The sequence below is a fragment of the Penicillium mononematosum genome (genome assembly GCF_028829835.1).
Source record: "Penicillium mononematosum strain IBT 11891 chromosome Unknown utg000003l:1.0-8172316.0:1.0-8177699.0, whole genome shotgun sequence".
NCBI classification, from domain to species: domain Eukaryota; kingdom Fungi; phylum Ascomycota; class Eurotiomycetes; order Eurotiales; family Aspergillaceae; genus Penicillium; species Penicillium mononematosum.
This window is the reverse complement of record NW_026643273.1, coordinates 2888523-2915135: the sequence shown is the minus strand read 5'-3', so window position 1 is coordinate 2915135 and position 26613 is coordinate 2888523. Positions and strand designations below refer to the sequence as shown.

Here is a 26613-nt window from a genome sequence, read left to right as displayed (position 1 = left end):
TTGTAGTCAAGCTTTAGTTGATCAATGCTGTACAGAGTGCCTGCCTACATAGTAAATTTTGAAATCCCATTCCAAATAATTTACGGAAGCGCCCGTCACCCCAGCCCCCCATAACGCCTGAGCATCTTAGCCTAGGTAGTACTTAGGTTCTAGGATCGCTGCGCCAACATCAAACTCCCACCCCCCCAATAACAAAATACTCACAGCCAGGGCACGATGCGTCTCGACAGCAAGTGGTCCGCTCTTCTCCCGATCATTCGGGATATCTGCAGCATCTCGGGTATCCCAGGCGTGTCGCTGGGCATCGTGGAGAATAACAAAACCGTGTACACCGCTTCACTGGGTTACGCCGACATCGAGAGCAAAACCCCTTGCGACAGCGACACAACTTTTGTGCTGGGGTCTCTCAGCAAAAGCATGACAGCTGCTTTAGTAGCCTCTCTTCATGACGACGGTACCATTCCCTCGTGGGATGCTCCATTGAAGACGTTGCTGCCAGAATTTCATCGTGAAGACATCTACGGCGAAATTGCCCTCGCCGATCTGCTTACACACCGTACTGGCCTAGCATCTCTTGACTCTCTCTGGCTCGCCTCTAACAATGTTCCTTATCTGGCACGGTCGGAGGCCGTTCGAATCCTCAATTACGCCCCGTGTATCCAGCCATTTCGAACCCAGTTCATTTACAACAATTTCGGCTACGAGGTCCTCGGCCAGGTGATCGAAAAGGCTTCTGGTGAGACATTTGCGGAGGTTCTGCGGCGTCGCCTTCTGAGCCCGCTCGGCTTGTATCGAACATACTACACAGGTGAGAGCCGCGAAAATGAAGCGAAGCCCTATGCTGCGCTGGAGGACGGGTCTATTGTCCCTATTGCACCGCCACTGCATGGGGAGAATGTGTTGATGGGGCCAGCCGGGGGTGTTCGAAGCTCTGTCAATGATTTATTGACCCTCTATAAAGCCTTCATGGGTGCTGCTCTTCATGAGATTATCCACCCAGACACGGGCTCACCGGATCAGCCCAAGTCCACCATTCGAGGTATTAATCAACTATGGAAAGGGCATCAATCCCTGCCCTTTCATTCCCTCAGGAACATTCGTACGGATTTGGCTGGGCCCGGGCTCAATTGCCTGCCGTCATATCCCAGGGAAGCGATACAAGCACACCCAATCCTATAGTTGGAACAGGTGCACCGTCGCAGCTGGCCTTGTATCACGGGGGCGTTATCCCTGGGTTCAATACTTACAATGTCTTGCTTCCTGAAACTGGCAGTGCAGTTGTTGTGCTCACCAATTCTCAGTCTTTAAACGGTGGAGTGCGGTGGATTGGCGAGCTCCTTGTCGAAGCCCTTCTGAACAACTCCCATAATGCGCCTGACTATTCCATTCTGGCAAAACAATCGGCTGAGATCGCGTTACAACAGGTAAAAGATATCAATAAGAGTCTAGCTGCGGGCCGAACTATTGAGACTCCTTCCAGGCCACTAGAAGATTACGTCGGAAAATACTTCAACGGAGCTGGAAATTTTTTTATTGAAATAGGATATAGCAGAGACAAGACCAGTCTTCAGGTTGCGTATATGGGCCGAAAGGCCGATACATTCGCACTTCTTCCATACCAAGAAGACAGTTTCTATTGGACCTTGACGCATGATGAGTCTGCAAAGCTTGCCCGAGAGCCTATTTTCCCGATGGAGTATTACGTTATTAAGTTTGGATCTGATGCGAATGGAACGAGCGTCCCTTGCCTTTGGTGGCAGCATCAATCTGGCCTGCCAGAACCTGGGGAGCTATTCAAGAAGACGGAGACAGAGTTTGAACTCACCCGGACAGAACTATGAAAAGTCCATATTGACATAGAAAACAAAATGAGACTCCTGACTGCTCTTTTCATGAAGACAGCATGCGAGATACATGACTTTATACCTCTCCTCAATCGATCACACCTTGTTTAACCTACAAGCTGAGATGGACCAGCTCAGCCAAGTCTCTACTCAGATTGCGCTCGAGGGCTCGAAGGACCGTGAAAGACTAGCCGGTTCGCGCCGGCGATAAAGGGGGTGGCGAAGCTCGGTGACCCAAATTAATAGCAAAAATGCCTCACTAGCAGGGCGTGTATAAGAAAGAAAGAGCAGAAGGGCGAAAATCAGCAAGTAGTTGAAGGGGCGATGGAGGGGACTTTATAGAAACACGCACGGGGATGCTAAGGAGCAGGGTGACGCTAAACCTAAAATGGTACACTAAACCGCCCGTGGACCCAACCTTGGAACAATACGCAGTATAAAACCGGATTTAACCTTAAGTTGATACCCGGACTTAGGAATTAAAGTCATACTACAACACATCAGTGCATCCTCAATGGATTATTAACACACTTAACCCCGCATATCCCCCCGGCTATAAAGCAAAGCCTACGATTCCCCAATCCCCCCCAATCTTCATTTCTATACATCCACTTGAATTCTCTCAATTCCCATAATGTTAGCCCGAGCTGCCGCCCCAAAGTCCTACCTCGGCCGCTACCGCCTGTTGGCGCCCACTGCGGGTGTTAAGGTGAGCCCGCTATGTCTGGGGGCAATGAACTTCGGTGATGGCTGGTAAGTCCACTGGCATACCTACTTATAAATACATACTACATATGCACACCCCAAATACAAATAGAAACTAACAGAACGTAGGAAAGAACGTCTCGGCGAATGTAACAAAGAAACCACTTTCCAGATCTTGGATACATACTACGAGAACGGAGGCAACTTCATCGACACGTATGCATAGCACCAATTAGTCTCATGTTCCATAAAGAATCCAACCACTAACACAACTAAAAAAGAGCCAATAACTACCAAGCTGAAGAATCCGAGAAATGGCTCGGTGAGTGGATGGAAGCCCGCGGCGTGCGCGACCAAATCGTCCTCGCAACAAAGTATACCTCGCCCTACCGTACACACAACCAATCCGAGATCCAGGCGAACTTCGTCGGTAATAACGCCAAGAGCATGAAGTTGTCTGTCGAAGCGAGTCTGAAGAAATTGCGGACGGATTATATCGATCTGGTACGTGCTGTCCGCTTGTCTGGACTTAATTCTCGGGATATTCTTGCTAACATATTATCTACTTCACAATATAGCTCTATGTCCACTGGTGGGATTTCAGCACTTCCATCGAGGAAGTCATGACCTCGCTCAACCAGCTAGTCGTGTCTGGAAAGGTTCTGTACTTGGGTATCAGCGATACACCCGCGTGGATCGTGAGCAAGGCGAACCAATGTAAGTGTTACTTTAGCTAGCTATGACCGTCATACCCAGCACCGGCCCATCTGATTTATCCAACTGTACCCAATTAACCAAAACCACAGACGCACGCGATCACGGCCTCCGTCCCTTCTCCGTCTACCAAGGAAAATGGAACGCCGCCGCGCGCGATTTCGAGCGCGACATAATCCCCATGGCCGCGTCCGAAGGCATGGGTCTCGCACCGTGGGCTTCTCTCGGCGGCGGCGCGTTCAAAACAACCGCGCAGCGGGAAGAGCTCGCGCGGAGCGGGAACCCGGGACGACAGACTCCAGCGACTGAGCGGGACATCGCTGTGTCGAAGGTGTTGGAGGTTGTTGCGGAGCGGCATGGGACTGCGCTTACCAGTGTTGCGTTGGCGTATGTGATGCGCAAGGCGCCGTATGTGGTGCCGATTGTGGGTGGGCGTACGGTTGAGCATTTGCTGGGTAATATTGAGGGGCTTGGGGTTGATTTGTCGGATGAGGATTTGAAGGAGATTGAGGGGGCTTATGAGTTTGATATTGGGTTCCCGATGAACTTTTTGTTCAGGGGGGATGATGTCCAGGAGGCGCATCCCGGTAATTCTTCTTTCTTGAATGTGGCGGCTAGGTTTGATTATCCTGATTTGGTGCGTGCGCCTAGGCCGAAGAAGTTGGATGCTTGAGGGGTCTGGTTGGGTTGAGGGTCGATTCAACGCCCAGCTTCAAATGGTCCCGTTCAGATTAGTATTTTATTAGTCGTGCAATGAAAAGACCGACCCAATGGCAAGATTGTGGAATGATACCAAATCAAAGGATATAAGAATTTTCCAAAAAAAACAAATCCATTATATGCATACAGACACAAGCGGACCAAGTGAGATTTGTAAAATACATGGGCAAAGAACACACAAGGAAAACCCCAGGATCCGATATACAGTTGTAAACGTGAAACACAAATTTGAAAGCCGGAGATAAGACAAGAGAAAGAAATGCAAGATAGAACCCTTATTTCGAGGCGGAGGCAGTGGCGCGAACACGACGGCCGAACTTTTCCAGCTCGCCGATGATACCGCCGCCGGATAAGCTCCACTTCTCGCTCACCCACTGGTCATTGATCATCTCACGCAGCAAGCCGCTGCGAGCGAAGTACTCCATGAAACCACGAGCCTCGTCGCGAGTGAGGCCGCCCAGCGTCTGCAATTCGACTGGGCTGACAGCCTTCTCTGCGGGCTGGAGCAGGTCCAGGACGCGAGGATCAGCATCGCTGTAGGCTGGTGGTTGCGGATATTCGGGCGAGGAAGCGCTGATACCGGCCTGGCGGGCGGCCAGGCGGTCCAGGGCAATGTTCAGAGCCTTGGGGTTGGGGTTGTTTGAGGCTGAGGTGGCGTAAAGAAGGAGACCGCCGTTCTTCAGGAATCGCCCTCCTTCAGCAAGGAGAGGAAGTGGTGGACGAAGGCGAGGTCGTGGGCATGAATCGGCTTGAATTCAGCGGAGCGGGTAGGCACTCTCGGTCATCCAGTGGGCCAGACCATCCACGGCAACAAGCATAGGAGGACGGGGCTGGAAGTCCTTCTCCAATCCTGCGGCGGGGGCAGTGGCAGTAAGCTCAGTCCAGAGAGCCTGGAAGACCCGCCAGGAGACAGCAGGATCACTGAAGCCAAGCTTGGCGAGGTCTTCGAGGGTCGAGGAAGGCTTCAACGTCTTCAGAGCTGGGTGCTTCTGGGAGACCTTCAGGCTAGCCAGGAGCTCCCGGTTGGCATCGACAGTGCGAGTCAACAGAGCCGAGGTCGCAGTAGGCTGGACATACTGCAGTGGGTCGCTATCTTCGATGGCGGCGTAGGCGGTTTCACCAGACACAAGCTCTCGGGCTACATGATTGACAGGTCAGCAGCTGTAAAGTTGCAATATACACCAGCAGATAGTCACACTTACCATCGGGAATAGTGATCACAGCCCACTTCTTCAAGAATCCCATAGCCATAGCCTGCAGCAGGTGCACGGTCTTGCCAGATCCCTTCATACCAGTAACAATTTTCTTGACGACCTTGCCCTTCTTGGCACCATCGCCCTCCCCAGAGATCTGCTCAAACAAACGACCCATCTCAATGGTATCACGTCGGAGGACCGTTCCAGGCCGGCGGAATATCGACCAGCCCTGCTTGGGCTTGAAGGCTTGCACTGCTCTCAATTGATCGATCATCGGCACAGGAAGTCCAAGAACGGTACCACGGAGACGGGAGTCCACCATAGTCCCCGGGACAGGTCCAGCATGCCCTCAACCTCAAGGGCGTTGGGGTTGCTCAAGACAATGCGTTTCCGCAAAGCCTTGCGCTCACCCACGGCTGGGGGACGACCGCCGCGATCAGCAACCTTCTTCTTCTTCCTTCTCAAGCTGGTTGACTGTCTGTGCTTCATGACAGTCAAGCTGTTTCCCTTCTTCTTGGCCGGCTGGGCATAGTGCACGGCGGTGGAGTGGAAGGGGGCGCTCGAAATCCGGGGCGTTGCGGACGGCGGGAGGAGTGCTCGCGGTGTCGGGCGAAGCCTCGAGAGGCAATTCCAGCACCACGAGGAAGCCATTGTTGTCAGAAACACCGGCGCAGCCAGTGAGGGGACAACCGGTGCAGAGATGGAGAGGTGGGTGGGAATTGAGTTGAACAACAACAGTTAAACACTTCGGTCAATAATTTGATGCGAAATCCGCCCGCCCTGAGAAGGAAAGGCGGTCGGGATGTCTTAGTCATGGCAGAAAAGTAAAAGCGGCTGTATCTGATAACCAACATTTTTTTTTCTTCGGGCTGTTACCAACCTTTGAACATCAACAGTTTACCAATTTACTAGTCGTCATGTCTGATACCGAGATGGCGAACTCCGTGCCTACGGCTGCGGCAGGTTCCAAGACTGAGAGACTGTAAGAACCCCTCTTCCCCAACCGGATGCACGACCAAAAAGTCGAAAGAAAACGAAGAAAAATACAGTAACTAACGTCCATGTCCAGGCCCATCACCGTCTCAAAGCCTACCCCCTACACATTCGACCTGGGCCACCTGCTCGTCAACGACCCAAACCCACTCGAGCTCCCAGCGGACCAAACCCTGAATGACTCGCTGAAAGCGACAGCCCGCGACGGCGTCCAGGTCCTGCTCAACCAGCTCCTGACAACCTGCGAGATCAAGACCTCCGTCTCTGACGGCGTGCTTCTCAACCTGCCAGCACCTAACATCCACCTCCCGCGCCACAAGCCGCTTCCCGTCCCGAAGGCGCCCACGAAATGGGAGCTGTTCGCCCGCAAGAAGGGCATCGGCAAGTTCAGCCAGAAGCCCGGTGCCGCCGGCATGGACAAGGAGCGCCGCAAGAAGCTCGTCTACGACGAGGCTACTGGCGAGTGGGTGCCGCGCTGGGGTTACAAGGGCAAGAACAAGGAAGACGAGAACCAATGGCTTGTTGAGGTTGATGAGAAGAAGTGGAAGAAGGAGGCTGAGGCTAATGCTGAGGGAAGCAACATTCGGGGTATGTCGCGGAGTGAACGCAAGGAGCGCATCAAGCGTAATGAGCGTAAGCAACGATCGAATGAGAAGAGGTCGAACCCTGCTCGTGCGAAATGAGGGGCGGTCGTTGATTGAGCTGGATTATATCGGGTTCTTTCGTGCTCTTCTCTTTTCTTTTCTTTCACGTTTATCTTATAGCCTCTGGCTTTTCCTGTCTTGATTCTTTTTACATCTCTGGCGTTGGGGTTGGGAGTCGAATGGGATTCTTCATGTATTGTGGACATACCGTGATTCACCAAAAGCACTCTTATTGCATTTATCGATATTTGCGATGGCCTTTACTCGATAGCTCGATAGCCTTGATATATCTGTGTGCGGCTATGGGGATTTTGTAACAGAAATGATCTTGTTCGAACCGAAAAGTGCCTTTCCCACCTTTATTGTACAGTCCTCGAAAGGAAACGCCAGATACATGATTCAAACAAAAAGCTGAGCAAAATAGAAATGTAAACCCCCATTGCAAAACGGAGCAACCAGACATGAAGAAAATAGCGATGATGGAAATCAATTTCAACCGCAGAGGGGAATCCGGAGATGTTGCAATATCAAGCAAAGCATGGAATAAGATTTGCGCTTCCAAATAGACAAAAGATAGCGAAAAGAGAGAGAAACAATGCGAGTCAAGCAAAATCACTGTAAACGAAACGGCCGGCCATTCGCCAATTTCAGAGTAGATGCCAGGAGAGCAAAAGATGTACACATCGAAGAGTATTGATGGGCCATCTGATCCCAATATGAGACCAAATGACAATGGAGATATCGATCATACGGCTAGCGGGCGATGGAGATCTCGTATCAGAGGTATGGGAGAGGAGAAAGTGGAGGTGATGGAGGAAGTAAATGCCATTCTGAAACAACTTGTCCAGTCCTATCTGGTCCAGCAGATAGAACGAACATCGGGCCAGCCAAATTGGAAGCAGGTCATAAAAGGTAGATAACGACGTGAAGCTATTTTTATCCAAGGCAATTTTATGCCAGGAGACGTCTTTCAGATTTAGATTTTGATAGGAGAGAGTGGCGGGCCAAGCTCGGGAAGCTGAGAGATGCTCCGGCTGTGTGCCGTTTCGATATTCTTCGGCGGAGCCTTCCGGGTGCGAGCGGTTGCTGGGCGGGCGGTTTCCGCGCGTGTGGTTTCTAGGTGTGAGGTCGCCGGGCGAGCTGACTCACGAGGAGGCTTACGAGGTTCTTCCCCAGCGCTGCTGCTCGAAGACGAGACAGCGCGTTCATGGCTGGCAGAGGCTCGTTCCTTTGCCTTGGCAGCCTCCTGCTCTTGTGAGACCCTCAGGTCGCGCTCATCCATCTTTTTCTCAATCTCAAGGTATTCTTTCTCGGTCCAACATCCCTGCCAGCAGTTCTTCCAGTCACATACCAAGAATTGGAAGCAGAATGCGTCGATCTTCATACAGGGCTGGAAGCAGATGCACAAGTTGCGGTAGTCCATTTTGTTCTGGTCCACGTATGAGTGAAGGAGGTTGAGATGGCAGGTGATGGCGAAGAGGAGGTAGTAATGGTATGGCGGTAACTTGGAGAGCTCATCTTTGAGTAGCTGCGGTGCGGTCGTGGCGCCTTCGCACTTCATAGCAATCATCGTTTGCGTCGACTTGGGGAAAAGCTCATCCGGAAGCTCACGAAGCCAAGCCTTGAAGAGAGATCCAATCGTGTTAATGTCGTAAAGGTCAGGGACCTCGAAGAGATCGACGTCGAGTTCTGTGTCAAATCTTCGTTGCCAGTGCTTGACCTCCCTGCCACTACCAGGAACACGGTAAAGGCCCTCTTCCTCGCAGCCCTTAAAGTTCAGATAATCAATTGAGCGGTATGGTAAGGCAGGCATCCAGAACTCGGTCTTGTCTCGGCAGTCTTCAAGCTTCTTCGCAATGCGGGTCTTTCTCGCCTGCTCAATGAGCGGGAGGTTGATCACTGAGCACGTGTACGAATCATCGGTGATCATCTCTCTCTCGTTGGTGCTACCGCTGCGAGTGATCTTGCTAAAGAATCCTTTTCCGGCCTTGCCAATACGATCTGCGGTGCCACTGGATGAAGATTTCAGATTGCTGAAAATGGTAGCCGAGGCGCCGGAAACTTGACTCAGGGAACCCGATGCAACTATGTTACCGTGACTGCGCTCTTTTCGCAAAGACGTGGAGTCGGCCGGGCGCTCAGGAGGCTGCAAGCCTTTCTGAGCAGCGCGTTCGGGTTGCGCAGTCGCACTACGGGGTGGAATCGCGGTCGTCGTTGCGCCTTGACTGAACTCTTCAAGTTTCGCCAGACCTGTAGAGGGGCGTCGGCGTGGTGCTTTCGTTCCGGAGTCCTCAACTCGAATGGAGCGAGATCGGGTCAAAAGGTTCGCAAATCTTTGTTTGTTCTTCTTCGGCGCGGCGCCCTCTAGATCTGTACCGGCTTTCTTGGTGCCTGTTTGCTGCGGATTATTGTCGCCTGAGGGTTCATCTGGAGAGCATTGCGTTAGATATGTTCCACATAGGTGGCAAGGGAAAACTCACTGGCTCTTTTCGGATCCATTCGCACGGGCAAGTGCCCCTGGAAGATCAGGCGTTGACTCGTATTGTTTCGAAGTCATTGCTGTCTTCCGGTCTCTGGAGCTCCCTCTGCTCTTGGAATGTTCGGTGGAGTTTTCCGAGCTGTCTGAATGTTGTGGCTTGTGCGATGATTTCGGTGCTTTGAGGTTACCGAAAAATGATTTCGAGGCATCGCGCGTATGCCTTGAGTCTTTGGGAGAAGGGAAATGTTGAGGAATGGCTGTGATACCGGGTGTCGTAGGCTCTGCGGGGCCTGTGCCAGGAGATAGTGGGAGAATAGGACTGGTTGCCTTGCTGTCGGAGTCCTGCGTGACAGGGCGAATTGTTGCACCTTTAAAGAGTGGAGAGCTTGATGCAGATTTGGGCGAACGTGGTGTTAAGGGGCTCGGTCCGTCTGAACTGTGGTCACCTGGCGTCACAGGCGATGAGATCTTGTCTTTCTTCGACTCGGTCTTACACGAGCTCAAATCGAGGTTGGGCACTGTTGAAGTTCGGTTTGACATGTCGGGCGGCAATTGGACCCGGTCCAGGATGTATGGGAGTTCGGAGGTCAAGGATTTGTGGGTTGTAGCCCCCGTCACAGCTTCAGATGGATTGATCCTTGGGCTGCTAGATGTGTATTTGGCCAGCGTTGGAACCCAAGTCACGTATGCGGCTGAGAGGCTCGTACGGGTATCAATTCTTGAGGTCTGACCGTGTGGTGGGGGGACGAAGCGACTTTCGAAGCTGGGTAGTACAAGGAGAGACGGAGTGATGTCTACCTGTGCGTCAAATGTAATGACGAAAGTAATATGGATCAAATGAAGTATCGAGGACGGATCTGAAGCACCAGTTATAGGGTCAGCGCAAAAATCAGAGACATGTGAAAGGAAGAAGAAGTGTCAAAAAAGGACAAGAGGTGAGACCGCAGGTGACATATGCAGGCAAACCCCGAGTTAAAAGAAGCCACCGACTCTTTGTTGATAGAGGCCAGAAACCAGCAGAAACAATGGACGTTGCCTGATTTCAGCTGACTCACCAATATCCTCCCGAGGTCATATTATGGAATTCAATTGTTTCCACCGATCCTTTATGAGACCAGGACTTGTTCAGTGCAGGTTCGCTTTTCCCCCCTCTTTTTGGGCGCTTCGAAGTTCGGGGATCGGCAGGGCGGAAGGGGGGGCGAGATAGGAGTTGTGTGGATCAAGGTCAAAAGAACATTGAAACAACTCAATCTGAAAGAGGTATGATGTCTTATGGTAGTCCAAGTTGTCAAAGTTATAAAAGGTGAAGAATTGTTGAAGAAATACTATGAACCCAAAAAAAAAGTCAAGTCCAAGTCTCTCGTGATAGACTTAGCGGTACACTAGTCCGAAGCAGAGACTACTAGTATCAAGTAACGCTAGTATATTATAGAAGTCATAATTATTCGATATTCGTAGATTGTTTTTTTTTTTTTGGGTCTTTGGAGAAACTTGAAACCGTTCCACATTCTCATTATCTTTTTCCTACTTCGGTAAAATAATTCTTGTACAATATACAATATACACAAAAAAGGGAATCTTTCTTTTTTTAAATTTCCTATCTTCCCCCTGAAGGGCGAAACGTCACTTTGACCCAAGGAACACCTTCGCTTGGATGATCCGAGTCTGACGGTGGATAAGCATCATCGTCTATATCCGTCTTTGTCAATTTGAATAACATTTAGGCTTACTCAATTGACATTTGCGTCACCTCCCGAAAAAGATACTCAGATGGAGATTGACGGGATTAGATTCTATTTGTCGAGTCCAAAGGTACCTACAATAAAGGTGCTTGGTATGGGCTGTACACGAATGATCAGAGCTCTCCCGAGGTCCACTTTTGTAGGTCAGAGCCACGGAATGTGTTGCCTTACGTTGCAGTGGATGCGGGCTGTCATTGGTTAATCGGAGAGCCAGTTACAGTACAATAAATCAGTGCCTGATTTCCTTTACCGGAAGATCCATGGTTGTGCTTTGGTGCTTTGGTGCTTTTGAATTGTTTATGGTCGCATATGCATACTATTACCTAGGTATACACATATCTATAACAACATACAACATAGTAAGATAATAAGGAATTAATTTATCTATTTAACACAAACCATCTATATATCAGGGGTAAGAAATAAATGCACAAACGTGTCCGTGTCCAAAGTGTCGTCCACTTTTTATAAATTAATTTAAACCTTGGAACTCATACGGAGTATTCCCGCTTACCGATAAAGACCTCACACCCATCCATGGATGACTGCCTCCACTGGGATCTCCTGTTTTAGAGACAATTTTTGAAAGAGGTTTCCATTGCCTATAATTGTGATACGGTGTGCACTTTGTATAACATGGGAAGGCTCGGAGTCCACATTGACCATACTCTGGACTAGCACCAGCACAGAGGATAAATATGGATATTGTATAACACTTTAGATTGTGTTTTATATTAATAGTACTCTCCATAGAACATACGAACAATCTCTACTACCTAGGTATATGGGCGATCTCTACACATTTCTGTCATACTCTCTTGATATCCAGATACAAACGTTGACTCCCACACCGCCCTCCCATTTGGATCCCTTCCACTTGAGGTTCCATCCAATCTGAAACATGGCTGAAGATGTCAAACTAGCGCCTGGAGTGCTTTTGGCGCACGTGCACCTTTGTTGAGTGGATTTCCATTATGGTTAGCTTCGAATGTCACAGAACCTTCGCCTATTTACTCTGTATATTGTATCCCGTACAGTGACTGGACATAAGTTTCTACACATTAGGGGGGCCACACCAATAATCTGCCCTCAAAAACCATGGAACCTCCATCAATTCACATCATAGTATGGAATCTAGTATGATGTACGGAGTATACCACTCTGGCTCTCAATAATAGCTTCCATCCGGTGCGGCATCGTCGCAAGAGACGTTCTATCTTAGGGTTGCGCGTCTCTTACTCCAAGAATGAATTGCCGCGGGGGTGCTGCGTAGTCAGTCCAAAACTCTCCCTCTAGTATATCTGAAAATACGCCCTGGTCATAGCTTTCACGGTTCGATCGGCTCGGTAGACTGATGTTACCTTCTCGGCGTGGCATTTTCCCACGATAGTAGCCCCATTGGCCCATATCCCGCAAAGATCCTTAATCGTAATACAGTGCTGATGCTCGTGCATTGCTGTCCACGCTTAGGCTTCGGCCTTCAACATACTCTTTCCAGTTGACTGGTCCTGGAGAGAACGACCCCTGACTGAGGGTTGTTGTGCCATTTCACGTCGAGTTGACCCCTTGGAGGCCCGGATGATGACCCGGAGGGGAGATAGGGAATTAAGTCGGCCACGGCTCGTCTCTATGCTCCGGGGTTTTTCTGTCTGCCTTATAGAGATCCCTCTATAGATTCTGCGACCGGGCGTTACAATCCCAAACCAGATACATACCTATAGACTTGGCCAGTAAACCCAGTCCGGGCCGAGACCGGTGGCCGGAGAAACGGATAAACTGCCCAGGTGATACGGTCGGATAAACCTATATGACCGGATAAATGTAAATCCAGTGTATGTACACGTGATCAGCTGGATAAAAATTTCGGCCTTCGGACATTGTATTAGTATTTGTTCTTTTCATCCAATATTGGCCATGCATAAAGCTATCTATAGCTCGTTCTCTCACCGCCTTCTACTAACGGATTAGTGCACATATGCTGGAGCTGTCTGGTCTTCATCTCTTCATCTACTAACCTTCACATCCCTGTCAACTTCATTACAAGGCATGGCACTAGTATCTGGCCCTGGGAGGGCTGAGGGTATCGCAGACCCCAGACTCCACTCCTCAAAACATGTGGCTTACATCAAGAACCTGGACACTGTGCGTGCTCGAAAGAAGATGGTGAATGTTAACTAACCTACATAGAGGAAAGATGAGCTGGAATATTGGCTGACCGAGCACCTACGATTAAATGGTGTTTATTGGGGCCTCACCGCCCTGCATATTCTAGGTCGTCCGGATACGTTACCTCGAGATCAAACCATCGACTTCGTTCTCTCGTGCCAAAGTGACAATGGAGGCTTCGGTGCTGCCCCGGGTCATGATGCCCATATGTTGTACACCGTTTCAGCAGTTCAGATCCTCGTAACCATTGATGCTGTTGATGAACTCGACAAGCAGGGCCGAGGCGGCAAGGAGAAAGTTGGATCTTGTATGACATTCCCTCATACCGATGTGGATGGTTGTTTGCTAATTCATTACAGTTATTGCAAACCTACAAAATGCAGATGGCTCCTTCATGGGAGACCAGTGGGGCGAAACAGATACCCGATTCTTATATGGTGCCCTCAATGCATTGTCGCTATTGCGCCTAATGGACATGGTCGATGTCCCCAAAGCAGTTTCTCACATTCAAAGTTGTGAGAACTTGGATGGAGCTTATGGTATTCGCCCCGGCGCCGAGTCCCATGCTGGTCAGGTGTTCACTTGCATTGGTGCATTGGCCATCGCTGGTCGCTTGGACCTGGTGAACAAGGATCGCCTAGGAGCTTGGCTCAGCGAGCGCCAGATCGAAAGCGGTGGTTTCAATGGTCGACCAGAGAAGCTTGCAGATGCGTGCTACACCTGGTGGGTAGGATCAAGCCTTGCCATGATCGACCGTTTACATTGGATCGATGGCGAGAAGCTCGCCGCATTTGTTCTACAATGCCAGGTCAGTTGATTGTCAATTGTGTGGTGGAATATATTGCTAACCCTTATATAGGACCCTGATGCAGGTGGCTTTGCTGATCGACCAGGAAATATGGTTGATGTATATCACACACACTTCAGCCTTGCAGGACTGAGCTTATTGAAGTTCAATGGCCTTGAAGAAATAGATGCTGTTTAGTGAGATACTGGCATACATATGGTCTTCTATTGTGAAGTTGCTAACTCAGATCAACAGTTGTATGCCGAAGGCAATCACTGCCAAATGCCTTGCGGGGTAGTTCATCAGTTGATTGATCGATCAATTGATCCAATTGAAACCTCCCGCAATCTAATAACCCAGCGTTCTATTCTATGGACTGTGGGATACAATGCGGGAGGAGAATAACGACCACGTTGACTTATTCCGCTTCATACCCCCCCTACAATGGCCAAAGAGCTGTTAAGACATCGTGGCACATACCCATTGTGTACCTAAGGATAATGTTGAACAGATGAATTGAAGTTCCAAAGGTCTTTGAACTCAATCAAATCCCGTGACTTTTCCCGTGACCGACAGGACGTACCTTCCCCAGAGCTCAATAGCTGATTCACACCAGGGAAGCGATAACCCGTCCGCCTTGTCGATTTGTTTATAACGCCTGATCTTCTTCTTCCATCGCTCCTTCACCAGCTTCTTCCACACCCACCTTCTTGGCTTTGACACTTTGGTTGTTTTGCCTTGTTTTGCCCTTTCCATTTGCATCTCATTCTATCTGTTACTTGTTGCTTCCTTCGGGCTCGCATCATGGGCACTACCCTCGAGTGCATCATCTGTCCTGGACGGCCGCAGTTCAGCGATGTCTCCCACCTGTTGACCCATGCCGGCTCCAAGGCTCATTTGGCCAACCACTTCAAGCTCAAGCTTCGCACCGACGATTCTAACTCGGTCGAGCTTCTCAAGCGATACGACCAGTGGTTTGATAACAATGGCTTTGCGAAGCTGCTGTCTGCTCGCATGACCAGCAAAGAAATTCGGAAGAAAAGAAAGGACGAAGCATCGACTTCCAACACCACTAACGCCACCAAACGCACAAGGAGCCGAGCATCCATCGTGGAGCCCGTGGAGCCTGAGGGCTCCAGCACTCCTGCAATGCCAGCCACCCCCAACCCTGATTACCTCGATCCTCGCCTGGCCGATTCTCACAATGACAACCAGCAACATGCGGGTACAACCCTCGCACCCAGCACGCCAAACCAGTTGCCTATGGCGAACAGCAGTGCGAAATCTCGAACTGGTCCGATTCTCCGCTCGATGCGATCGTCTAATGGCACAAAGTCAAATGTTTTACAGCCTGTTAATGCTTCTGAACTCTACGATGAAAGCCAATCATTGGCTTTGCCTAAAGACACCGATACAGCGCCGACACAAACCGGAACCTTTGGAGAGAACATGGATTACCAACAAAGACACTCCTGATCCTTTTATCGACTCTGGTGATCAGACCCAGGCATCGGGTGATGCTGAGATGGACAAGACTCGGGCTGAAGAAATCGCAAGACTCAAGGGCGTTCTATGGCCAGGCATGGATATTTTTGATTCCGCCACGGTGCAGATGCGTCGTCGTCGCAACCAGAAGAAGGACAGTGGTGTACTGAAGACCATGGAACAAACTTCTTTGCTCGTGGAGCCTACAGAACAGGTCTATTCCCCTCGCGGAACTCTGTTGACGGAGCGTGAGATCACGGGCAATGTGGAGGAATACAGCCCACTGAAAGGGGAGACTCCGATTCCCAAGCGAGGCCTCGCTCGTACCAGGAGCACACGTCTGTCCAAGGCTGATCCCAACGTGCCCCGTGCCGCGGACAGAAAGCGACAGAAAACCGACAAAGACCGCAAGGACGTGGCAGAGGAAGAGGCCAACGAAGAGCACAAGGCTTCCCGCCGCTCGCGCCGCGCAGCAGCTCACTCTTATGTTGGTGACGATGAAGAGATTGGTCTTACTGTGAACGCCTTTGGCAAACGGCCGAGGGGTGGCTTCGACGTTTTTGTTGATGAGGGAAAGGAAGAAGAGCACAGCAAAACATCTTATCAGCAACCGGGATTCAGAACGCAGTTTGACACATTGACCCCCACTCGCCTTGTTTTGAACGGAAAGACCAACACTGGTATTCATGCCCCGAGAATTGGGCACGCATCCCTTGCCAAAGAGAACATTGAGCCTATTCTGAACCCCCAAGGCCGAATTGGCCCCCACGGTTGGAACTCCCCATTCGCTAAACGCCCTGACTCCGATGACTTTGGATTCGGCCCCTCATACCTTCCTGATCTTGGTGATACATATGACGTCTTTGACAAGGCTGGGTATCGCTCCAACCCTCTGCAAGCCCCCTCGAAGCACCCTTTCTATGAGAGCCAGTATGAAGAGGAGCATACTGCAGCCCAGGATGGCTGGCTTCCAGTGGACCAGATAGTTCCATCCGAAGAAACCATCCCCGAAGACGACCAGATCTTTCAAACATACTACTTTTCTACCGATGCGAACTAAATCCCACGACCATGTCGACTAACCCCAGGTTAACCTGCTAACCTGCTGGTCAACCCTGCGACAGTGACGCTATGCGATGTTTCCCGGAATGACCGACGATGTTATGGATATCCAGAACCGAAAACCGAAAACCCAAAAAACAAACCCAAAAAAACAAAACTCAAAAAAAAAACAACAACAACAACCAAAACACTGACAGTGACAGTGACAGTGGTAGCTTTACCATTGGTTTGCACTCACCCGACGACCCGGACTTCCAAGGTTGTCGACACCCAGCCTAACTGCTATCTTCCAACAGTTGTGATTATTCATGGGGGTCCATTTTTTCCCAACCTTGTTGGGCTGTTTGATATGATGTACAATATTATGATTAGCCAGTATCAATATGAAAATGTTCATTATGAATGCTTTCCGTGCCATATATCATGTATTCAATGTTTTCCGCGCCAAGTATTAATTGCTTACTGCTTTCATTCTAGTCAAAAAGGAAACGAAAATCTCTTGCGACATCACATCTCGCTCAAGCAACAACCGCATACACTCAATCTATGATGAACACTCGCCAAGTCCCCGTTCTTTCGGCGTGTGAAACCAGAACCATTGTAAGGCGCCGGACCTGAGCGGGTAAGCACCTGAATTGCCCCAAGCACTTTCCTGTCATGATATATTCAGTCAAGCATTGGTTCTGCAACCAATTTGCCCGGAGAGCACTGAGTCTCTGTTCTGACTTCACCTCAACGCTCCCGCAAGATTTGGCCATCGATGAACGTCATCTGTGACCGTCTCTTGATATCGTTTGAAATGATGGCGCAGCTTGTACTTGACTTCAATATAATCGAGTCTTCAATATCTAGGTTCTGGACACGTCGAAGAGCTGGACGAGTTGGAAACTTTCAACGAGCAAGCAGGCTATGGTATGATCTTGCTGCTTTTCCCTTGTTATCCCGCGCTACCAGATTACAGTTCTGGTTCCTGAATACTCTGTATCAGCATAGCTAATATAGATATCTTTTATGTCTTTCTAACTGTGCAACTGCGAAAATCTGACATGAGGTACATCTCCTATCCCAAGGAGTGATCGAAATGGCCATGTATCCTCTGGGGATATGAAGGGTTTCTTTTGATTTCACTTTCGATGCTTGTTTATATATTTCGACTACTTCCACTAGGCATAGTTGCTTGGCCATTCATTATTTCCTCCTATTACCAATAGATTTCGCTCTAGGTACACGCTTATGCTTACTGGCTTGTAAGCCTAGTGAGTGTCCACGGGTCTTCCGCTCAGCTCGCAACATATCTCGATATGGCCGCTTTCGTTTGGGGGAAGAACACTCTGTCGAGTCCTATGGCAGGAATAAGATACACGAGGTATTCCCCGGCTCAGCCTTTCACCGCTAGTTTTCCAATTCCTAGTACTAACACGAGGTATTCTTTCCAGCTCGAGTCTGCAGCAGCATAGTCTCCGGTATACATATGTGGCTAGCACCGTCCGGCCCACGGCAAGCTTTGATGTTGGCTGTTAAGTCTCACTTCATCCCATCCCATGACCCGGTTTATATTCTTTTACTTTGAACCTAGGTCGATGTAACTCTACAAATGTTCACAGTATAGTCCATCATGAGTGATAGATCAACATAGACATGCTTACTCGGAAATATACACCAGCCACAGCTAGTAACTACGTCTTACGCTTTGTGATGGGCTTATTTGTTGTTTCTCAGAGACTACGAGGAAGCCGAAGCACCTGGGCAAGTTAATCGGGTGCTTGCTAATAGTGTGCTAGCTTGGAGGATCTCGGGTAGGGAGATGGCTGAGAGATCTTGATAGACTGGGGGTGGTATTTTCTATGATCACACAGATACTGGACTGAATATCAGTGTGTAGATGCCCTGAACGATGAATAGGGAAGAGATGAATAGAAAGCGATGAATAGAAAGAATAGATAACATTATCTACATACACAGGTATACACAATATGAAGTCTATGTAGTCAGGTGCCTTCCCTCTCAGTCAAAACTCGTCCCCTACCCTAGTTCCTTCCTCCCGTCAGCCACTGGAAAAATATAAATACTCCCCCCCCCCCCCCAATTTCTTTGTCTTCTTCTTTCTTCCCCCAACCCCCTCCGGGTCCACATTGCACATCGTGGTTCCCAAGTTCAGCTCGGATCTTTGCTGCGGTCCAGGTCAGTCTGAAACAGATAGGGCACCACGGTTCCTATCTAATGGCACGAAGCATGTCGAGGCTTGGACCACATTCCTCCCTCGGCCTCTGTGGATACAGACTGTACTTTCCTGGGCTCTCCATTGACCTGTAGGAGCTGGGCATAATTTTTGGCCCTTTTCCACAGAGATAGCTCTCTGTTGCCCTGTGAACAATGTTCTCAGGGCTTTTTCTCTTTTCTTGAAGGTCCCTTCCTTCATGGCCCCCTCTGGGACTGTGCATTGTGTCTCTTGTCCCTTGCCTGTCTGGATACATCCATAGATGTGTACTTAATGACGGTTGCACTCGCATATTGATGGTTTGTTTGCTGGCGCAGTTTGTGGTCTGTTTCTTGTTGACATCAAGCTAGACAGATGGTTTCATGCCAGTTCGTTTTCCCCAATTTTCATCACTCTCTTTTCCCCTCTTAGAGCTGTAGATGTCTATGCTCATCAAATATGTAACAAATACACGTTCACTCATGCAAACCTTCCACCATATCGACGCCTACTCCTTGTAGATAGACTATGGACGTAGACTCTCTTCGTTATGAGAAAATTCTTCAAAGCATGGGATATAGTCTTGTTCCTACTACATTTGTGTCCGATATACAACTTGGAAGATCAAGCATGAAGCTCTCGGGACCTCGCCGGGCCTGCCCAGGTGGGAAAATGCTGAGTCAGCAACCAATTAACGCCCCAGCGCGTTCTGTACGCGTCGAGCTCCGGGTAAAATGCGGAGAACTCACATGGGACTTGATTTGAAGCATTCCTAGTCTGAGATCAAGCTGAGATGAGATACTCTTGTATTGAATTCCACTGCACCCAGTTTCTATCTCAACCCATAAACCCTACGTTTAACCCCACTGCCGTTCCACATACTTGCGGTGGGAGCTGTTGGAACCGTCGTCAAGATGGCGCCTCATTCTTCGCAATCCTCCGCACCCTCTCCGTCATTAAAAAGAAAGCAAGCAAGCATCTCCAGCTTCTTCACGCAGAAACCCGCTTCCTCGGCCACGCCCAAAGTCTCCGCACCCACCCCAGCCAAGCCACCTCAGAAAAGGCAAGCGTCGCCACTCGACAAGATCGAGCCGAAGCCAGACGATATCACCCCGGCAGATGATAAAGAAGATGACGAAGATGACGAGGATGTCGTGGCGCCAGCACCAAAGCGAGCCAAGACCGGCACAGAGGCGGAGGAGCCAATCCGAGTTGCGACAAGCGTGCCCTTCGATCACACCTCTCAGGCAAGCAGCAGCCAACGCACCGATATCTTCAAGTTCCAGAGCTCCCCTGCCGTTGCGCCAGTCCCCACAGAGGAGGAAGACCCAGAGCAGGAACGGCGGAAGAAGGAGAAGGAGAAACTGCACCAGCAATTTGTCCGGAAGCTCGGTGGCTCAGACTGTCAGGTTGGCATTGGGAGACTCGCAGTGAACGATGCAGCCCTCGCGGAGGCAGAAGCTGCAGAAGCCGAGGAAGATGACGAGCCTGCACCACCACCGACTAAAGGCAAGGGTGCGAAGAAGGGCGCGAGCAAGCTCACGCCCATGGAGAAGCAGGTCATTGAAATCAAGCGGCAGAATATGGATACAGTGTTGGTTATTGAAGTGGGATACAAGTTCCGGTTCTTTGGAGAGGACGCGCGCACTGCGGCTAAGGAGCTGGGCATCGTGTGTATCCCCGGGAAGTATAGATTCGACGAACGTAAGTATTTCCTGCGTGTCAGAGTACCGAAAACCTACTAATACCGGGACCTACTGCAGACCCATCCGAGGCACACATTGGCCGGTTTGCTTCGGCTAGTATCCCCGTGCACCGATTACACGTACATGTGAAGCGACTCGTTACAGCCGGCCACAAGGTCGGTGTGGTGCGACAGATTGAAACGGCTGCGCTTAAGGCTGCGGGTGATAACCGGAATGCGCCGTTTGTTCGCAAATTGACCAATCTCTACACGAAAGGAACCTATATCGATGACGCTGAAGGTCTGCAGGGTCCTGCGCCGGCAGCGGGAGGCGCCTCTCCTGCCACCGGGTACATGCTCTGTATGACGGAGACCAATGCCAAGGGCCCCGGGAATGACGAGCGAGTTCATGTCGGGATTGTCGCTGTCCAGCCGGCTACAGGTGACGTTATCTACGATGACTTTGAGGATGGCTTCATGCGGAGCGAGATCGAGACACGACTATTGCATATCGCTCCCTGCGAAATCTTGATTGTTGGAGAGATGTCTCGAGCTAGCGAGAAGCTCGTGCAGCATTTATCTGGAAGCAAGATGAATGTTTTTGGAGATGCCGTGCGTCTCGAACGGGCTCAGAGGAAGAAAACCTCCGCCGCCGAGGCACACAGCCATGTGTCGGGATTTTATGCAGGAAAGATGAAGGCTACCAGTACCGAGGAGGATACTCAAGCTGCGAAGCTGCTTCAAAACGTCCTTGGCCTCCCAGAGCAGGTGACTATCTGTCTGTCTGCTATGATTGAACATATGACCGAATATGGGCTGCAACATGTGTTTGATCTCACAAAATATTTCCAACCCTTCTCGGCTCGTTCGCATATGCTTCTGAACGGAAACACGCTGGTCAATCTAGAAATCTACCAAAACCAGACTGATCTCTCGACAAGAGGTAGTTTATTTTGGACCTTAGATCGAACGCACACGCGATTCGGACAACGCATGTTACGGCAATGGGTGGGAAGACCTTTGCTGGACAAAGTGTGCCTCCAGGAGCGGACGAATGCCGTGGAAGAGCTTATTGATCCTGCACGAGCGGTTCCGGTGGAGAGAGTGCGAGGGTTGCTACGCAAAGTCAAGAGTGATCTTGAGAAGAGTTTGATCCGCATTTACTACGGAAAGGTAGGTAATACTTCTACGATGATGACCACAACAGTACTAATATTGATCCAAGTGCGAGCGACCCGAACTTCTCACTGTTCTGCAAGCTATGCAGATGATTGCAATGGAATTTGCGGATATCAAATCACCTACCCAGACAGGCTTTCAATCATCGCTAGTGAGCGAGGCCATTGCCTCTCTGCCCACGATCCGAGCGTCAGTCGTCAGGTTTTTGGATAAGATCAACATGCACGCTGCACGAACCAATGACAAATATACCTTCTTTCGCGAAGCGGAGGAGACAGAGGAGATCGGTGAACTTAAGCTTCAAATTGGAAGCACGGAACACGGATTCTCAGAACACCGTAAGGAGGCGGCGTCAACGATTGGGAGAGGCAAAGTCGAATACTCGACAGTCTCCGGCATTGAGTACTTGATCGAGATCGAAAACAACTCCCCGGCACTCAAGCGCGTGCCAGCATCGTGGGTCAAAGTCAGCGGCACAAAAAGAGTCTCCCGCTTCCACACGCCAGAAGTCATTCAGCTCATCCGCGAGCGTGACCAGTACAAGGAAGCTCTAGCAGCAGCCTGCGATCAAGCATACAAAACCCTCCTAGCTGATATTGCAGCGCAGTACCAGTCCTTCCGGGATTGCATCCAGTCTCTCGCAACACTCGACTGCCTATTATCCCTCGCAGAGATAGCCCAACAACCCGGCTATGTCAAACCAGAATACACAGAAGAAGCAGGTCTCCACATTGAGCAAGGCCGACACCCAATGGTCGAGCAACTCCTTACAGACACATACGTACCCAACGACACAAACCTCCAGCACGACGGTACTCGCGCGCTTCTCGTCACCGGCCCGAACATGGGCGGTAAATCTAGCTACGTGCGACAGGTAGCACTGATCGCAATCATGGCCCAGATCGGATCCTACGTCCCAGCATCTTCCGCCCGACTCGGTCTGCTTGATGCGGTCTTCACGCGCATGGGCGCCTTCGACAACATGCTCGCAGGCGAATCAACCTTCATGGTCGAGCTCTCCGAAACAGCAGATATCCTCAAGCAAGCAACGCCTCGATCCTTGGTTATCCTCGACGAGCTGGGCCGCGGTACATCGACGCATGATGGTGTCGCTATCGCCCAGGCGGTGCTCGACCATATGGTTCGGTCGATCCAATCCCTCACCCTGTTCATCACGCATTACCAGCATCTCTCGCGGATGGTACATTCCTTCCCGGACAAAGCTCTCCGCAATGTCCATATGCGGTTCACGGAGACAGGTAACAAGGATAAGGACGGGGAGGAGGAGATTACGTTCCTCTATGAGGTTGCTGAGGGTGTTGCGCATCGCAGTTATGGGTTGAACGTTGCGCGCCTGGCGAACTTGCCCCCCGCTGTTATTGATATCGCCCGTCAGAAGAGTGCTGAGCTGGAGGAGTCTATTCGGCGGAAACGGTTGGCTGGGCTTGTTGGAGCGGTTGGTCGCGTCCTTGATGATAAGGGTAGCCTCGAGGGAGAGTCTGCTGGTGCTGATGGCCTTCTTGATAGGCTCATGGCCAGTGCGGAGCAGCTGTAGTTTTACTTTTATGTGGGCATTGGGCATTTTCGGTTGTACAGTTACATCTATGCATGAGTTTAGCATGATCTTTGATAGATCCATTTGAATATCAACCTTGAATCAATATCGAGGAAAGTTAGCCGCTACGCAGCCTCTTGTCTTTTGTCATTATTATATTTAAGATAAAACGATACCATGTCTTTTTGGATGTCCTTTGCCCTTCCCACATTATAGCGAGAAACACTAAGACATACAGATGACTTCCGATCTATTGAGGGACATTGCATAGTTACTGTCGCCCAGACTTGCTACACATGTCGTTGGGAACCCCAGACAGCGGTTAAGCCCCGGAATATCCTGATCTAGAAACTCACATAGACTACACTGGCCAGATGTTCTACGAACGCTTTCAAACCCTCGACCTCGACAAGGCTGAACTGGAAGTTTTCAAACTTTTTTTTTGGATTCCATTGTTCGTTTTGTCGATCAGGGTCCGGTTCGAATCGGCGTTTGTCTTTTCTAAGTACCAGTAATGGGGAGAAGCTGGTACGAGGAAGAAAAGAGAGGAAACAACATCACAACCTCGTTTGTCGCATTGAGCCCATGCAAGCACGCCCAAATGGACGTGTGTATGTAGTAAAACACCAAGATCGAAACCAGACCAGACCGTGCCACAAGTCCACAAACCAGCCCTCGCGCAAGAACCTGAATTCGTTTTCTCGTATCAATAAAAAAAGGCTTCTATTATCTTTTTTGCGCTCTCTGCTCCCCTCTCTCACGATCGTTTCTCCATAATCGACCTTCCGGGACTTTCGGCATTATAAAAACCAAAAAGTCAATCCACCCAAACCATCACCTCCAGTCGAAACGTCGGAAATCGTAGAAACGGCCCTCGAGAGTCGGCAGACAGGGAAGATTGGGCAGCGCGGCGGTTTAGGGCTGAGGAAGATAGGAGGTTGAATGTACGGCAAGAAAGAAAAGCGGGGGACTCGATTTTGGCCGAAGAGTAATCATGAAAAACCGGTCGCAAGGGATATGCGAGAGAAGAAGAGAGACAAAATAGACGACGCGAGCGAAATTTCGTTTTGGTGGATTTTAACGGAGACGGCGGGCCTCGCGCTCAGACTCGAGCAAGCAGAGGATGTCGTCAACGCGGACTGTTGCGGAGGGAGTATATGTTAGCGATGTTGTTCGGGTAAAGTTTTCGGCTTTTGGGTCGATCGTCGAAGTTTCATATTTCCAACATGGGCCCTCATTTCATTGTAGAATGAATAGGTAGAACCCATGTGGACTTTCTTTCCTCCTCTTGTGATCCCCAAAGACGCCGGATTCAAAGAAATCAAGATCGCATACCTGGGCCCTTGACGTTGCGGATGATGGAGCGCGAGGTGTCGTCCATGAACTCGACGCGGACCTGGGTGACACCACCACGGGATCCTAAATAGATTGACCACAAATTAGCCATTGTTATTCCTCCGAGTGTCTGGTTTTCATCGGTTTGTGTCGGGCGATCCGGGGCGCATTGGGTGCACCCCGCGAATATCGAATATCGAATTGTGGGTTTTGGAGCTTCAAAAAGTTGGGATGGCACATACCGGTGCGGCCGAGGACACGGGTCACCTTGACGAGCTTAACGGGCTGCTTGCTGGAATCCATCTTGGAGGGAAGGAGAGGGCGTTGAGCTCGAGGGTTGGAGTTGGTTGGACTGAAGGTAAGAGAGTGTTGAAGTGGAATTTGGCCTGTGTGGGTTCGTGCAAATTACGCGAGGGCTCAGGGCTGGACACCTGAGCCGTCAGGCAGCAGATGAGTCAGCGGATAAACTTTGACACCTGAGAGGTCAGGCATATTAAGGCATATTCAGGCAGAACATATTTCTCAGCACTCCGATATCGTTCAGCATCATCATTAGACAACTACGGCTCCCACGGCCAATTATTCTATGAAATCAATTAAAAGACTCATTGAAGACTGTACCAAGTATCCTGTAGATCTTTTAGATAGCCATACACCACAGAATTCTATCACGTGGGCTCATACTGTCCAGCGAACACGGTACATGCTCCCCCGGTCCCGTCATTCGTCCGCCGGAGTAATCTGCCCCTCCAATTTCTGCCGGAAGAAGCTCGAGTCATTCTCTCCCTCTGACTCCTCCGGACTATATCAATTGTTCTATCTTGTTTTCAAGATACGCCCACGGTCTCTGAATCGCAATTGACTTATCCTCTCTGTCAATTGATCTCCGATCAGCTTATTCCCCAACCAAAACCCCTTGAAAGCCCCGCGCCGCACCGCTCTATCGCCATGGATCTCGTCAACCAGTGAGTCAACCTCAATTAGAAACCCGCATTGGGATTCCTGCTAACATAGCGATTCTAAACAGCCTCGAAGGCCGTCTTCTCTTCGCCGTGCCTAAAAGCAAGTGCCCTCCTACATCGTGACTCATAGACCTCTGCGAGCAGCGATACCCACATGAACGAGAAACAAACATAAAGAACCCAAGACTGACGACGCAAACCCCACTATACAGAAGGACGTCTGCAACAAGCAACCCTCGATCTTCTTGCCGGCTGTGACGTCCAGTTCCGCCGCGAAACCCGCCTCGACATCGCGCTGGTCAAGAACCTGCCCATCGCGCTGATCTTCCTGCCCGCTGCCGACATCCCGACCTTCGTCGGCGAAGGCCGCGTCGATCTGGGCATCACTGGCCGCGACCAAGTCGCCGAGCACGATGCCACCCTGCCCGCCGGCGAGACTTCCAACGTCGAGGAGCTCCTCGACCTGGGCTTCGGCGCCTGCAAGCTGCAAGTGCAGGTCCCCGAGAAGGGCGATCTCAAGGAGGCCAAGGACCTCGTTGGTCGCAACGTCGTGACCAGCTTCACTGCGCTCACTGATGCTTTCTTCCGTAAGCTGGAGGGCGTCGAGGCGGGCCAGAAGCTCTCCACGAAGATCAAGTATGTCGGCGGTAGTGTTGAGGCTGCTTGCGCTCTCGGCGTCGCGGATGGTATCGTTGATCTTGTTGGTATGTGTCATCTAAAACCCTACCCTGTGGAACATGTCGGAACCCGTTGCTAATACTCAATCTTCTGTTTAGAGTCCGGTGAGACTATGAAGGCCGCTGGCCTGAAGGCGATTGACACAGTTGTCTCCAGCACTGCCGTGCTGGTCAAGTCCCGCAAGTCCAACAGCGACATGCTCACCCTCCTCAGCTCCCGTCTGCGCGGTGTCATCACCGCACAGAAGTTCGTCTTGTGCCAATACAACATCCCGCGTGATCAGCTGCCTGTTGCGTCTAAGATTACCCCGGCAAGCGCGCGCCTACTATCACCGCGCTCGAGGAGGAGGGCTGGGTTGCTGTCAGCTCGATGGTGGAGAAGAAGAGCATTGCGAACGTAATGGATGAGCTGATTAAGGTCGGCGCGAGTGATATCTTGGTTATGAACATTGCCAACTCGCGCACGGATTAAAGACTTGATGATACT

The 26613-nt window shown here is 50.4% G+C and overlaps 11 protein-coding genes across 11 annotated transcripts; 8 read left to right on the top strand and 3 right to left on the bottom strand.

The window, feature by feature from the left end:
• Positions 1-216: 216 nt before the first annotated feature.
• N7519_006069 (beta-lactamase/transpeptidase-like protein) lies at positions 217-1841 on the top strand (the record flags this gene model as incomplete). Its single annotated transcript, XM_057292845.1, has 2 exons — positions 217-1039; positions 1180-1841. 2 exons carry the CDS (start codon positions 217-219, stop codon positions 1839-1841), a joined length of 1485 nt encoding a protein of 494 aa, XP_057147656.1.
• A 637-nt stretch (positions 1842-2478) lies between these two features.
• N7519_006068 (aldo/keto reductase) lies at positions 2479-3936 on the top strand (the record flags this gene model as incomplete). Its single annotated transcript, XM_057292844.1, has 5 exons — positions 2479-2597; positions 2679-2765; positions 2831-3053; positions 3128-3266; positions 3356-3936. 5 exons carry the CDS (start codon positions 2479-2481, stop codon positions 3934-3936), a joined length of 1149 nt encoding a protein of 382 aa, XP_057147655.1.
• A 322-nt stretch (positions 3937-4258) lies between these two features.
• On the bottom strand, positions 4259-5830 carry N7519_006067 (mitochondrial 37S ribosomal protein mS29; the record flags this gene model as incomplete). The annotated part of the gene is made up of 4 exons (XM_057292843.1): positions 4259-4731; positions 4759-5121; positions 5186-5436; positions 5460-5830. The coding sequence occupies 4 exons, from the start codon at positions 5828-5830 to the stop codon at positions 4259-4261; spliced, it is 1458 nt and encodes a 485-aa protein (XP_057147654.1).
• A 266-nt stretch (positions 5831-6096) lies between these two features.
• On the top strand, positions 6097-6855 carry N7519_006066 (ribosome biogenesis protein RRS1; the record flags this gene model as incomplete). Its single annotated transcript, XM_057292842.1, has 2 exons — positions 6097-6161; positions 6249-6855. 2 exons carry the CDS (start codon positions 6097-6099, stop codon positions 6853-6855), a joined length of 672 nt encoding a protein of 223 aa, XP_057147653.1.
• A 937-nt stretch (positions 6856-7792) lies between these two features.
• Positions 7793-9835, bottom strand: N7519_006065 (uncharacterized protein; the record flags this gene model as incomplete). The annotated part of the gene is made up of 2 exons (XM_057292841.1): positions 7793-9243; positions 9322-9835. The coding sequence occupies 2 exons, from the start codon at positions 9833-9835 to the stop codon at positions 7793-7795; spliced, it is 1965 nt and encodes a 654-aa protein (XP_057147652.1).
• Positions 9836-13083: 3248 nt separating this feature from the next.
• N7519_006064 (Rab geranylgeranyltransferase subunit beta BET2) lies at positions 13084-14288 on the top strand (the record flags this gene model as incomplete). Its single annotated transcript, XM_057292840.1, has 5 exons — positions 13084-13179; positions 13225-13510; positions 13563-14011; positions 14063-14187; positions 14246-14288. The coding sequence occupies 5 exons, from the start codon at positions 13084-13086 to the stop codon at positions 14286-14288; spliced, it is 999 nt and encodes a 332-aa protein (XP_057147651.1).
• A 506-nt stretch (positions 14289-14794) lies between these two features.
• Positions 14795-16535, top strand: N7519_006063 (uncharacterized protein; the record flags this gene model as incomplete). Its single annotated transcript, XM_057292839.1, is given in 2 exon segments — positions 14795-15324; positions 15341-16535. 2 exon segments carry the CDS (start codon positions 14795-14797, stop codon positions 16533-16535), a joined length of 1725 nt encoding a protein of 574 aa, XP_057147650.1.
• A 3113-nt stretch (positions 16536-19648) lies between these two features.
• Positions 19649-23152, top strand: msh3 (mismatch repair protein MSH3; the record flags this gene model as incomplete). Its single annotated transcript, XM_057292838.1, has 3 exons — positions 19649-20438; positions 20498-21591; positions 21644-23152. 3 exons carry the CDS (start codon positions 19649-19651, stop codon positions 23150-23152), a joined length of 3393 nt encoding a protein of 1130 aa, XP_057147649.1.
• A 296-nt stretch (positions 23153-23448) lies between these two features.
• Positions 23449-23667, top strand: N7519_006061 (uncharacterized protein; the record flags this gene model as incomplete). The annotated part of the gene is made up of 2 exons (XM_057292837.1): positions 23449-23473; positions 23513-23667. The coding sequence occupies 2 exons, from the start codon at positions 23449-23451 to the stop codon at positions 23665-23667; spliced, it is 180 nt and encodes a 59-aa protein (XP_057147648.1).
• Positions 23668-24229: 562 nt separating this feature from the next.
• Positions 24230-24790, bottom strand: N7519_006060 (40S ribosomal protein eS28; the record flags this gene model as incomplete). Its single annotated transcript, XM_057292836.1, has 3 exons — positions 24230-24291; positions 24488-24571; positions 24730-24790. The coding sequence occupies 3 exons, from the start codon at positions 24788-24790 to the stop codon at positions 24230-24232; spliced, it is 207 nt and encodes a 68-aa protein (XP_057147647.1).
• Positions 24791-25435: 645 nt separating this feature from the next.
• N7519_006059 (ATP phosphoribosyltransferase) lies at positions 25436-26598 on the top strand (the record flags this gene model as incomplete). Its single annotated transcript, XM_057292835.1, has 5 exons — positions 25436-25452; positions 25515-25549; positions 25662-26153; positions 26226-26402; positions 26429-26598. 5 exons carry the CDS (start codon positions 25436-25438, stop codon positions 26596-26598), a joined length of 891 nt encoding a protein of 296 aa, XP_057147646.1.
• Between the last annotated feature and the right edge of the window lie 15 nt (positions 26599-26613).